General features: G+C 47.9%; 1 protein-coding gene across 1 annotated transcript; it reads right to left on the reverse strand.

The window, feature by feature from the left end:
- Positions 1-452: 452 nt before the first annotated feature.
- rps14 (ribosomal protein S14) lies at positions 453-10,390 on the reverse strand. The gene is made up of 5 exons (XM_033029741.1): positions 10,306-10,390; positions 7,085-7,234; positions 3,510-3,671; positions 2,550-2,626; positions 453-567 (listed from the first exon to the last, which is right to left on the reverse strand). The coding sequence occupies exons 2-5, from the start codon at positions 7,231-7,233 to the stop codon at positions 500-502; spliced, it is 456 nt and encodes a 151-aa protein (XP_032885632.1). The 5' UTR covers position 7,234; positions 10,306-10,390; the 3' UTR covers positions 453-499.
- Between the last annotated feature and the right edge of the window lie 3,291 nt (positions 10,391-13,681).

Genomic DNA, 13,681 nt, shown 5'->3' on the forward strand with positions numbered 1-13,681 from the left:
TACATCCACTAGAGGGAGTGTCTAGAACTGGAGGGCACAGCCTCAGAATAAAAGGATGAACCTTTTGAATGGAGACGAGGAGCAATTTATTTTACCAGAGGGTGGTGAATCTGTGGATTTCATTGCCGCAGACTGTTGTGGGGGCCAATTCAATTTTTAAAGCATGGATTGACAGGCTCTTGATTAGTAAGGGTGTCAAAGGTTACAGGGAGAAGTAAGGAGAATGGAGTTGATAGATCAGCCATAAATTAATGGTTGATGGGCTGAATGGCCTAATTCTGCTCCTATGACATGATCTTACCCTGCCGTCTCCGCATCCTTTCCAGTTGATGGATGGAACACAAACACAAAGCTACTGATGCGGGTACCCTGACAAAAGTAAGTAGATGTACGTCATTTATAGATGTAATCTTGAATATGTGAGTTGGCAGGAATTGAAGTGGAATACAGTGATCAGCAGAACTCTTTTATTAGTTATACTGCTGCAGATAGAAAACCTCTACAAACGGCGACCACGGCGGCCCCCCTTCCTGCGTGTGCTGTCTGACGGGATGGGAGTCACATCCTCTGTGGAAGGAACAGGAACACAGTTAGGGGTGTTGGGGGAAAGAAAAGAGGGGAGACAGGGAAGAGAGGAGGGAGTGGCGGATCAATCACCAACTAGTTTTAAATACAGCAAACACAAAGTTTACAATCCAAACCAGCCCAGTGATTATTTCTCACCATTTAATCAACATCCATGCTATTTAATTATTTTACTGGACCACATTGATTGATCGTAGAAAGATACAACATGGAAACAGGCCCTTCAATTCACACCGACCACTAATCACCCGGTCATACTAGTTCTATTTTATCCCACTTTCTCATCCACTCCCTACACACTTGGGCCAATTAATCCACAAATCCGCACGTCTTTGGAATGTGAGAGGAAACCGGAACATCCGGAGGAAACCCACACGGTCACAGGGAGAAGGTGCGAACACCATGCAGTCAGGATGGAGCCCAGGTATCTGGCGCTATGAGGCAGCAGCTTTACTGTGCCAGGGATGTTGACAAGTAGGGTGTCATTTGTACAAAGTCCTTTCACTTTGAATCAGTGGCAGATCAACCAGAGGGCAAACCAGGAGAATGTTTAAATTGCTGTTGGTTGGAACTTTCTGCCTGAAAGGGCAATGAGAGCAGAATCAATGGACATTTATTTTAAAAGTAGTCAGAAATTACTGAGAGGAAATATCTAATGTTTTACTGGGAAAAGGATTGGAGAGATTCAATGAGCTAAACCACCTCCTTACATCGTACAACATTTTTGCTGGTCTTTTGTTCTATATTGAGATCATGGTCTCTCAGTCTGGATTTCTCCGGTAGAAGTGCTGGTGTCCAATTCATTAAACACCCTTCTTTCTCTTCGTCCTTTTCTGCACATAATCATATATCTATCCAAAAGTCTCTTAAAGGTTACTATCGTATCTGCCTCCACTACCAACCCAGGCAGCAGGTTCCAGGCACCTGTACAAAAATACGCGGCCCCGCACATCTCCATTAAACTTTGCCCCTCCCACCTTACAACTATGCCATCTAGTGTTGGGACACTTCCACCCTGCGAAAAGGGTTCCGACTGACTACCCTATCGTGCCTCTCATCATTTCATTACTTCTATCAAGTCTGCCTGCCAGGCAAGAGGCAGAGAAGTGTGAAAACACACAACTCCAGATTCAGGAACCAGCTGTTATCAGGCAACTGAACCATCATATCGACAACTTGAAAGCAGTCCTAAGCAACTGTCTACCTCATTGGAGACACTCGGACTATCTTTAATTAAACTTTACCTTACACAAAATCGTATTCCCTTTATCCCATATCTGTACAAGGCGGAAGGCTTGATTGTAATCACGTATAGTCGCTCTGCTGAGTGGATAGTACGCAACAAAAAGCTTTCCACTGTACCTCAATGCAAGTGACAATAAATTAAATTCCTTGCCGCCGAGGCCCTCTAATCAAGGCAGCATTCTGCTAAAGCTACTCAGCACCCTCTCGAAAACCTCCAGATTTTTCCTGTAATGGGCGACCAGAACTGCACGCAATACTCCACAGGTTTTGTTTTACTATTATCACCTGTACCAAGCGTTTTGTTGCGTGCTATCAAGTCAGATTGTACTATGCATCACCCAATAAAGTCAAACTCAAGTACAATAGGTGGAGCAAAGGGGATGGGGTAAAGTTACAATACAATAGAAGAGAGATTTAAAAGAATAGTGTGATTGTATGGGATGGTGCTAGATGGCTACACTCCAAATGAAAGGTTGATACAAAACAAGTCATCTCAGGGAGCAGGGCTCCCAGCGAGAGGGAGCAACGTGCCTGGAATACTGGAGTTAGTGTACGTGACCAAGCGTCCCCATCAGCCAGGGGTTGCTGGCAGACGAGGATAGAAGGAAACGTGTTGCTTTGTGCAGGGGGAACGACACCTTCGGCACGGAGCAGCCGGGGTGTAACTTATCCTGCACCCAACCCCAGAGGGGTATGTATCCACGTAGCCAAGCACTCACCGATCCGTCCAATCTTCATTCCAGATCGAGCAAGAGCTCTCAAAGCCGACTGTGCCCCAGGTCCAGGGGTCTTGGTCCTGGGAAAGAACATGAGAACGATTCTTTAGACTTGAGAAACAGCGCGGAAACAGGCCCGATGGACCACCAAGTCCACGCCAACCAGCGATCACTCCGTACACTAGCACTATCCTACACACTAGGGACAATTTACAATTTTACCGAAGAAAATTAACCTACAAACCTGCACGTCTTTGGAGTGTGGAAGGAAAACCGAGCATCTTGGAAAATCCACGCGATCACAAGAACATACAAACACCGTATAGACAGTACGTGTAACCAGGATTGAACCTGGATCTCTGGCGCTATAAGACAGCAACTCTACTGCTGCACCACATTGCTGCCCTAATACATGACAATAATAAACCTAAAGCTAAGACCCAATTACATACCGGCCCCACGGAGATACTTGGAATGAAATGTGCGTGACCTACCAACCTGTCAACACAAAACCGTTTTTTGTTTTTTTTTAAAACAGGAGGAATGACAATTGCAGCACCAAACAGCACGATGTACCTTGCCCTGCATTTAATGCCGTCCCTCCATTCCATTGGAAAATCACGGTATGCTGGAATAATAACACCCTCCCCATCCCTTCCCCAAACCCTGGTTTAGTTTAGATACACAGCACGGAAACACGCCCTTTGGCCCACCGAGACGGCGCTGACTATCAATCACCCGTTCCCACTAGTTCTGTGATCCCACTCCCTACACACTAGCGGCAATTTACCAATTAACCTACAAACCCGCAAGTCTTTGAGATGAGGGAGGAAACCAGAGCACCTGGAGAAAACCTACGCAGTCACAGGGAGAACGTGCAAACAGCATCCTAGTAATAATCGAACCAGTCTCGGACATTGTGAGGCAGCAACTCTACCACGGTGTCATCTCAAAGTCACTGACCTGTTGCCTCCAGTAGCACGGAGTTTTATGTGGAGAGCGGTGATGCCCAGCTCCTTGCACCTCTGGGACACGTCCTGGGCTGCCAGCATGGCGGCGTACGGCGAGCTCTCGTCTCTGTCTGCCTTCACCTTCATGCCACCGGTGACGCGGCAAATGGTCTCCCTGCGACAAGGGAGAAGCTGGGTCACTAAGAGATTCCACACTCCCATTGCAGCAAGGAAACACGCCCCTCCAATGACAGATTGTGTCGACGTCCCAGAACCAGCCAGAGGAGCCCATGGACATAACTTGTCCTGCACCAGCTACATTAAAACAATGGCCAAAAAAGCACACCAACCCCTCTTCTTAAGTGACTTAGGAAGTTCAGCATGTCCCCAACAACTCTCACCAACTTCTACAGATGTAAAAAGCATCTTTATCAGGATGCATCACAGCATGGGTTGGGAACAGCTCCATTCACGACTACAAGAAATTGCAGAGCTGTAGACACATCCCAGACCATCGCACAAACAACCTCCCTTTCGTTGACTCCGTGTACAATTCACACTGCTTTGGCAACGCCAACAGCAAGGACCAGTCACATCCCCCTCACTCCCTCTACATCCCCCTCCCATCAGGCAAGAGGTCTGAAAACCCACACCTTCAGATTCTTCCCAGCTGTTATCGGGCAACTGAACCATCCTATCAACAATCAGAGAGCGGTCCTGACCTCCCATCTACCTCATTGGAGACCCTTGGATGATCTTTAATTGGATTTTACCCTGCACTCCCGTTATCCTGTATCTGTACACCGTGGACAGCTTGATTGCAATCAAATATAGTCTTTCTGCCCATCAGTCTGAAGAAGGGTTTCGGCCCGAAACGTCACCTATTTCCTTCGCTCCATAGATGCTGCTGCACCCGCTGAGTTTCCCCAGCAATTTTGTGTACCTTAGTCTTTCTGCTGACTGGTTAGCATGCAAAAACTTTTCACTCGCTGTACCTCGGTACACGTGACAATGAACGAACTTCATCTCTGCCGAACCACAAGTGGTATTCAGTGAACACGGATCACTGCCAACTTGAGGATAGCCATCTCCAGATGCCTAGGCATAGACACAGTTCAGTCTGAGTCAACCTGTACAGAAAGGTCAGATTCAAGCTGTGCAGAGTGCGTCAACTACCCTAGCTCTCTGCCAGGCAGAGCCCTTGACTAGAGATGGTTGGTGAATCTGTGGATCACTACTGTCCATGCTGTCATAGTGATGCAGTACTAGTTACTGACTCGTCTCAGGGCTAGCTACCAGCGCAGCCCCAAGCCAGAATCATAAGACATAGGAGAATAATTAGCACGTTCAGTTCATCGAGTCTACTCCGCTGAATAATCATGGCTGATGTATTTCCCCCTCTCAAACCCATTCTCCTGCCTTCTCCCCGTAACCCTTGACACCCTCAGTAGTCAAGAACCTGTCGATCACCACTTAAAAAATACCCAATAGATATATCCACAGATAAACCACCATCTGGCTGAAATCCCTCTACAACTCCATTCCAAAGACACATCTTTTTATTCTGAGGCTGTTCCCTCCTAGCATACTCTCCCACTACTGAAAATACCCTATCCTCATCCACTCTATCCAGGCCTTTTATTATTTGGTACTAATTGATGTACATAGATAAGCCCGTCAGCCGGGGTTGCTGGACTGACGAGGACAAATTGTGCTGTACAGCTCAATGATTGCTTGGGATAACATACAAGAGCAAACTCTTTCACTCTATCCCCATACATGTGGCACAATGAACCAGACCTGTCCGCCCACCCACTTTCCTCTCTTGCTCCTGCAACCCCACTCCCTCCTCTCACGTTCCTTTCTCCCCTCCCCGCCTCTGGCATTCCAGAGAAAACAATCCATATTTAATCCAACCTCTAAACTAATTCCCTCTAATCCAGGCATCCTTCTTGTAAATCTCCTCTGCACCCTCTCCAAAGCCTCCACATCCTTCCTGTAATGGGGCAACCATAACTGCACACAATTATGCCATTTCCTGTTGGTAACAAACATTTGCAGCAATTTCATGGTATTTTTCCACATGCAATCCCTGTTGCTCAGTACCTGCTCACCAATTTCATCTTTGTGAGTTTAAAGTGTTGTGTTTCAGTTTGCCATTGTCACTTGTACTGAGGTACAGTGAATAGCTTTTTGATGCATGCTATCCAATCGGATAATGCTAATCATAAACACACCACAGTCAAAGTGAAGTGCGATATGTGAAGCAAAGGAGATGGGGTAGATTGTGATAAAGCCAAATTAAGTTAAAAATATAAGAAGATATTAAAATGGTTCCTGGGCTAGCTTACACCTTATATTTAGTCCCAAATTAGGCTTTTCTCCAGTAGATTGATACAGAAAGGCATGTGTCTCCCAGGTGACGAGAGGAACCAGAGAAGTAGCTAGATCTCTTTGATGTATTTGAAAAGTAAAATGTCGTAAACCAAGTGTCCTATGTTTATGAGGGAGGAGGTGACGAGAGGGGAACCAGAGAAGTAGCTAGATCGCTTTGATGCATTTGAAAAGTAAAATGTCGTAAACCAAATGGCCAATGTTTTTAATATATCTTGTACCATGTGACAAAATGCCTTTGATGTGATGCATTCTGTAGAAACCTTTATTTTCCTGTACCTCTGACCATGACTAATGTCTGTGAAATGTGCTACGGTGACAAAAAAACACTATATAATACAATGTAATTCTGTTGTTCAGAGAAGTGGACCGAGGACAGTGAAGTGTCTATATTGGTCACTTGACTGGAGTTCTCCCTCCCTTCTATCGGCCGATAAGTAGTTTTGAACTGGTCTACCAAACAGTTTGTGTGTTGCCTGTTTATTAAGAAGCGAACCCATTTAGTTATTATAAAAGTAACTTTTTCCAATTACAGTACCATAGAAGAGAGATTTAAAAGGTTAGAGCGATTGTACGGGATGGTGTTAAGATGGCAACCCTCCAAATGAAGGGTTGGTGCGAAACAAAAAGCCACCCAAGAGCAGGGCTCCCAGCAAGAGGGAGCAACGTGCCGGGAACGCTGGAGTTAGTGTACGTGACCAAGCGTCCCCATCAGCCAAGGGTTGCTGGCAGACGAGGATAGAAGGAAACGTGTTGCTTTGTGCAGGGGGAACGACACCATCGGCACGGAGCAGCCGGGGTGTAACTTATCCTGCACCAGAACCGCACGCAAATACAGCCCAGCCAAAGTCCTATAGAGCTACATCCTCCCTCACCTCCCCCTTTCCACCCTCCAGCTCTTATCTACCTGCATGTGATCCCCATCACTCCATGCACCTCTTAAACATAACTACCTTATCTACCTCCATCATGATCCTCTGTGTAAAAATCTACCCCATACATCTCCTTTAAACTTTGTCCTCTTTGACAGCGATATCAACATTTGAAACATGGAAGATGGACACGAAAGAAGGAATAATCTATTCTGTATGTTGTTCACATTTCTGTGTGCTGCTGCGAGTAAGAATTGCATTATTCCATTTCAATACACATGACAATTAAACATGATATATTTCAGCGCAATCGTTTACTTACTTGCCAGACAGGTCTGTCACGTGGACAAACGTATCGTTGAACGAAGCGAAGATATGGCAGACGCCAAAGACATTCTCGCCCTCAGCCACCTGTGGTCCCAGGCTGATCACCTGCTCCTCCTTCTTCTCCTTTCCCTTCCGGGGAGCCATTCTGAAAGCAGGTAGGAGAGCGGCAATTTAACGTGAGTGTGGAACATAATACAGACACTTCACATCTGAGGATATCCCCAGATGCTGCACAAACTACTGGCAGACAAGATGGATACTGCAAGATCTCATTGACAGCAACGCGGAATTGGAGTAAGGATCAGTAAGGGAATCAGGGGAACTTAGGGAGTCCTTGAATACTCAAAGGTGGATACTTCCATCTTCTCCCTCATTGTCTCTCAAAGTGGTAAAAAAGTCATATGGTATGCTTGCCTTCATCGGTCACGGCATTGAGTACAAGTCAGGAAGTCATGTTACAGCTTTATAGGAAAGATAAATGCAAAGTGCTGCAGTAACTCCAGCATCTCTGGAGACCATGAATAGGTTTCAGGCTATACACTTCTTCTGACTGATTGTATGGGGTGGGGGGGAGAACGCTGGTCGAGATGGTGCATGACCCACCGAGTTACTACTGCATTGTCCCTTTCCTCAACAAAAAAACGCTCTACTCTTCTATCGGTAAAGCATACTTCAGAGGTTATGGGAAGGCAGGAGAATGTGGTTAGGAGAGATAGGATCAGCCATGATTGAATGGCGGGGTAGATTGATGGGCCGAATTGCCTAATTCTACTCCCATTGCTTATGACCCAGTTACCAGATCTCAAGCTGTGACCTAACAAGAACTGAACATTTTGAACTAGAATAACTTCTCTACTCTTATATTCTATGCCTTGGCTCAAGGGAAAACATCACATTTACCTCCAGAATCACCTAGTCTATCTGCCCAGTTACTATTAAGGATCCGTCAACACTGAAGATTCTGTTCCTCCAAACTTCTCACCTCACTCCCATTTCATTTTGTAGCATCTTCCCAGCTTTACTGCAAACTGATCTGCCACATTTATACATAACAACTGACCATGTTTAATTGACTGAGGCAGGCACAATCAACACCTTGTAAAAGACAGAAACAAGGACAGGAAGTATTTTAGAGGGACATGGGCCAAATGCAGACGTATGGGACTAGCCCAATTTGCCAACATGGACAAGGTGAGCAGAAGAGCCTGGTTTTGTGCTGTACAGCTCAATGATTGCTTGGGATAACATACAAGAGAAAACGCTTTCACTCTATCCCCATACATGTGGCACAATGAACCAGACCCGCCTGCCCACTGCCTATCCATGCCGCCCACCCACTTTCCTCTCTCACTCCTGTAACCCCACTCCCTCTTCTCACGTTCCTTTCTCCCTTCCCCGCCTCTGGCATTCCAGAGAAACATCTTTTAATCCGACATCTCCTTTGTAACTAATACCCTCTAATCCAGGCATCATTCTGGAAAATCTCCTCTGCACTCTCTCCAAAGCCTCCACATCCTTCCTGTAATGGGGCGACCAACTGCACACAATTATGCCGTTTCCTGTTGGTAACAAACAGTTGCAGCAATTTCATGGTATTTTTCCACATGCAATCCCTGTTATTCAGTACCTTCCCACCAATTTCACCAAGTGCTGTGTCTAAGTTTGCCATTGTCACATGTACTGAGGTACAGTGAAAAGCTTTTTGATGCATGCTATCCAATCAGATAATGCTATAAACACACTGCAGTCAAAGTGAAGTATGATAGGTGGAGCAAAGGAGAAGGGTAGATTGCTGTACTATAGAAGAGAGATTTAAAAGGGTAGAGCAATTGTACAGGATGGTGTTAGATGGCAACCCTCCAAATGAAGGGTTGGTACGAAACAAAAAGCCACCCCAGAGAGCAGGGCTCCCAGCGAGAGGGAGCAACATGCCGGGAACACTGGAGTTAGTGTACGTGACCAAGCGTCCCCATCAGCCAAGGGTTGCTGGCAGACGAGGATAGAAGGAAACGTGTTGCTTTGTGCAGGGGGAACGACACCCTCGGCACGGAGCAGCCGGGGTGTAACTTATCCTGCACCAGAACCGCACGCAAATTCAGCCCAGCCAAAGTCCTAGAGCTGCATCCTCCCTCACCTCCCCCTTTCCACCCTCCAGCTCTTATCTACCTGCATGTGATCCCCATCCCTCCATGCACCTCTTAAATATAACCACCTTATCGACCTCCACCATGATCCTTTGTGTAAAAACATACCCCATACATCTCCTTTAAACTTTGTCCCCTTCCCTGTATGCCCCCCCTCCCCCCCCTCCCAGTCCACCTTGGTTATGACTGTCGACCCTATCTATGCCTCTCATAATATATATTTCTATCAGGTCTCCCCTCAACCTCAGCAGAAAAAAATCCAAGCCTGTCCAACCTCTCCCTGCAGCTGAAACCCTCTAAACCAGGCAGCATCCTGGTAAAACTGAAGATAAACACAAAATGGTGGAGTAACTCAGCAGGACAGGCAGCATCTCTGGAGAAAAGGAATGAGTAACATTTTGGGTCAAGACTCTTCTTCAAAAAGGGTCATAAATTCCTTCTCTAGAGATGCTTTCTGACCCGCTGAGTGACTCCAGCATTTTTTTTAAAATCTATCTTCGGTTTAAACCAGCATCTGCAGTTTCTTCCTACATCATTCGGCCAGACCTCCGCTGCAAATCCTCCACATCTTTCTTCTCATGGGGCAACCAGAACGGCATGCGATACTCTAAAATGGCCAGATCCCCTCCCCAAAATTCTCCCCCCCCCCCCCCCCAACCCCCCAACCCAACCCACACACCCCATCCCCTCCAGCATCGCCAATGCAGCCTAACCAACATCCGATAAAGCCGCATCCCCTTCCTCCATTTCCCTTCGCACCCTCTCCAAAATGCAGCCTAACCAACGTGCTATAATGTTGCATCCCGACCCTCATCCCCACCTGCACCTTCCCCCTCACTCCCTCTGTCTCCACTGTCGCCGCCGCCACCACGTCCCAGGCCCGTAGGCCGCGGCCACCGCGCCATCCACCCTCTCCCTCACCACGGCCCCGCTGCGCCATCGTTGCCGCCCGCGGCCCAATACGGATGGCAGCGGGTGTGGGGAAGGCTGCTGGCGGCGCTGGGGTGAGCGGTCGGGCTGGGACATGGAGCCCGGCCTCGATGGACGCGGATCCGCCGCCGCCGTCTCTCACCTGCGTCTCGTCCCGCGGAGCGGCCGAAAAGAGGGAGGTCAGGGGTGAGGAGTCGCGCACAGCCTCATGGGAGACACGCCCCCACCTCTGCAGAAACTACTTGTTTTTACATCTCAGCTGCAATAGCGGCTTTAAAAACATCTTAGCAATTGATTCTCACTTCACTGGTGTAAAAATCAAAGATCCTATAGCAGCTCCGCTGTAGGACCTTTGGGGAAAATGAAGTGAATTCAGATTTTAAATCGTTCCCCTCACGGCTGCCCCGCACAAACATGGCGACCGTGGACAAACCAGTGACGCAACGACATTGCCAAAGCGAGTGTCAATCAAAGATCTTTGGAGTCAATTGTCTCATCCACGTTCTCCAGAGATGTTGACTGACCCATTGAGTTACTCCACTTCCTGTCTTTTATTTCATGATTAATTGTCCATATGTACTGACAATGCAACAATTCTTACTTGCTACGTACGGCTTTACAGGCCTGTAAACACAATTAAAAACACAAATATACCTCCCTACTGGTTCTAAATTGACGCAGTGTTTGTTCAGCATCACTCCATGGCAGGGGGCAGTCTGAAGAAGGGTTTTGGCCCGAAACGTTGCCTATTTCCTTCGCTCCATAGATGCTGCTGCACCCGCTGAGTTTCTCCAGCATTTTTGCAGGGCTGCCAACTCTCATGCTTTGAGCGTGAGACTCACGCCCTCAAGCAAACTCTCACGCCCTCACGCTCATCAGAAATTTCTCACGCTCAGTGGCGAGAAATTTTGTGATCAACGAAAATTTCAAAACTCGGATAAACTGCATGGTCCGTGGTTGTTGGAGAGCCGGTGCTGCGGGAGGGATGGGAGCAGAACCAGCGGCCGGAACAGATGCGGGGAGCCGGGACGGACGAGTGTTTGCCGGGGCCGGCGTTTCGCTCGCTGCAGCTCTGGTCATGGAGCACTCCGGACAGTGCGAGTGTCCCGGGCGTCGGAGGCGTCGGAAGCGTTACATTTATTCCACAGAACAACAAATCAGAATCTCCAGTAAAACAGGCATCTGTGAAGCCCCCTCAGCCATTTTGTGTGCTAGCCTGAAACAAAGTGCGTGATTGGCCAACTGACAGACAACTCAATGTTAAATGTGCTTTGATTGGACTAAAATATTCCCTAAATTTTTCCGGTTTTTCTCTAATTTAATAAAAATGTGCAAGTCTTCTTCATATCGAGTTTCAGGGGTGATTTATATAAATATTGTTACACAATATGTGAAAATTTCATGTAGTTTGGTGACTTGGGTCACAAAATCCTATTTCTAGACACATTTTTGATGCTCGGCCCACAGCCTAGAGAGTCTCTGTGCCGAAGAGACAGACTCTCAAAGGGAGGTGGAGAGAGAGAGAGAGGGGGGAGGGAGACAGTAGGGAGAGAGAGGGAGGGGGGGAGGGGGGGGGTGAGAGGGGAGAGACAGGGGGGAGTGAATGGAGAGGGAGAAGAGGGAGAGGGGGGGGGGAGAGAGATAGGGGAGAGAGAGGGGGGAGGTGGGAGAGGGGGGGAAGTGAGAGAGGGGTGAGAGGGAAGAGAGAGAGGGGGTGGAGAGGGAGGAGAGGGGGGGAAGAGAGAAACGGGGGAAAGAGAGAGATAGGGGGCAAAGAAAAAGAGATAGAGACAGAGGAGAAAGAGAGGGGAGAGAGGGAAAGGGGAAGAGTGAGGTAGGAGGGGGAAATGGGGAGGAGAGAGGGGGAAGAGAGAGGTGAGAGGAGAGGCAGAGAGAGGGGAAAGAGAGAGGGGAGAGTGTGTGGAGAGGGAGAGAGAGGGGGAGATAGAGAGGGAGGGAGAAAGAGGTTGGGGGGAAGCGACGGGGGAGAGAGGAGAGAGAGGGGGGAGAGAAGAGGGAGAGAGAAGAAAGAGAGGGGGAGAGAGAGTTAGGGAAAAGAGAGGGGAGAGAGAGTTAGGGGAGCGAGAGGGAGAGGGGGAGAGAGAGAGGAGAGAGAGGACAAGAGAGAGGGGGAAGAGTAAGGTGCGAGGGAGAGGGGGAAGAGAGGGGGGGAAGAGAGGGGGGAGAGAGAGGGGGGAGAGAGAGGGGGGAGAGAGAAGAGAGGGAAGGGGAGAGAGTGAGAGGGGGAGACAGAGGGGGTGAGAGGAGAGACAGAGGGACAGAGAGGGGAAAGAGAGGGGGAGGGGAGAGATAAAGGGGGAGAGAGAGAGGGGGGTTGAGAGGAGAGAGAGCGGAAGAGAGGGGGAGAGAGAGAGAGAGTCTCTGTGTCGAATTTGCCCAGGTAACTGACATGGATCAGGCGGTGGCTCGGTGCATCCTGGAGGACAACCAGTGGCTGCTGGAAGTAAGTACCAAGCACTGGGTAGAAACGGTGGAAGGTAGTGGACTTCAAATGGGGGTGGTTGGAGAAAGCATCCTGCTTGCCTGCTAGATTTTCACTTACTGTAACTGCAGGAAAAATGTTCCCGATGTTGGGGACGTTCAGAACCATGGGTCACAGTTTAAGAATAAAGGGGGGGGGCGGCAGTTAGGACTGAGATGAGGACAAATTTTCTTCACGTAGAGAGTTGTGAATCTGTGGAATTCTCTGCCACAGAAGGCAGTGCAGGCCAATTCACTGGATGTTTTCAAGAGAGAGTTACATTTAGTTCTTGGGGCTAACGACATCAAGGGATATGGGGAAAAGCCAGGAAAGAGGTACTGATTTTAGATGAATAGCCATGATCATATTGAATGGCAGTGCTGGCTCGAAGGGCCGAATGGCCTATTCCTGCACCTATTTTCTATGTTTCTATGCTTGAGTATATGGCAATAAAACTCGATCACTTGATTTTGAAGCATTCATGCATGGTGGAGGTATAATGTAGTCATAGAGTGATACAGTGTGAAAACAGGCCCTTCGGCGCAACTTGCCCACACCCGCCAACATGTCCCAGCTACGCTACCTGCTTTTGGTCCATACCTCCAAACCTGTCCTATCCATGTATCAGTCTAACTTTTTCTTAAATGTTGGGATGGTCCCTGCCTCAACTACCTCCTCTGGCAGCTTGTTCCATACACCCATCACCCTTTGTGTGGATAAAGTTACCCCTTAAAAAGTTACCTCTTAAAAATACTTCATACAAAAAACATTGAAATCATACTTCTACAGTGCACTAAAACATGATTTAATACAAATTACAAAAAGTTCCTACCCTTCTTCCACACCCTCTCCCCACTCGGTTGCTCCACTCCCTCACCGGGTACCCCCAAGGCCAGTGATCAGCGATCGCACAGTCTCCCCCCTTTCAAAAATGCTCCAATCCAATTTAAAGCATATATATTGCATTCAAGTGTAAGTTATAAGACTCGCTACTGTATGCACCATATTGCACAGTTTGCTTGTGTCGAGGCTGAAT

The sequence above is a fragment of the Amblyraja radiata genome, chromosome 11 (assembly GCF_010909765.2).
Source record: "Amblyraja radiata isolate CabotCenter1 chromosome 11, sAmbRad1.1.pri, whole genome shotgun sequence".
Lineage (NCBI taxonomy): Eukaryota > Metazoa > Chordata > Chondrichthyes > Rajiformes > Rajidae > Amblyraja > Amblyraja radiata.

Excerpts from the sequence above, each read along its gene's own strand:
- rps14 (XM_033029741.1), bottom strand. The coding sequence starts at position 7,233 with ATGGCTCCCCGGAAGGGAAAGGAGAAGAAGGAGGAGCAGGTGATCAGC. Across the intron at positions 3,672-7,084 it reads GTGACAGACCTGTCTGGCAA|GGAGACCATTTGCCGCGTCA; the intron begins GTAAGTAAACGA and ends CCCTTGTCGCAG. Across the intron at positions 568-2,549 it reads AATGAAGATTGGACGGATCG|AGGATGTGACTCCCATCCCG; the intron begins GTGAGTGCTTGG and ends TTCCTTCCACAG.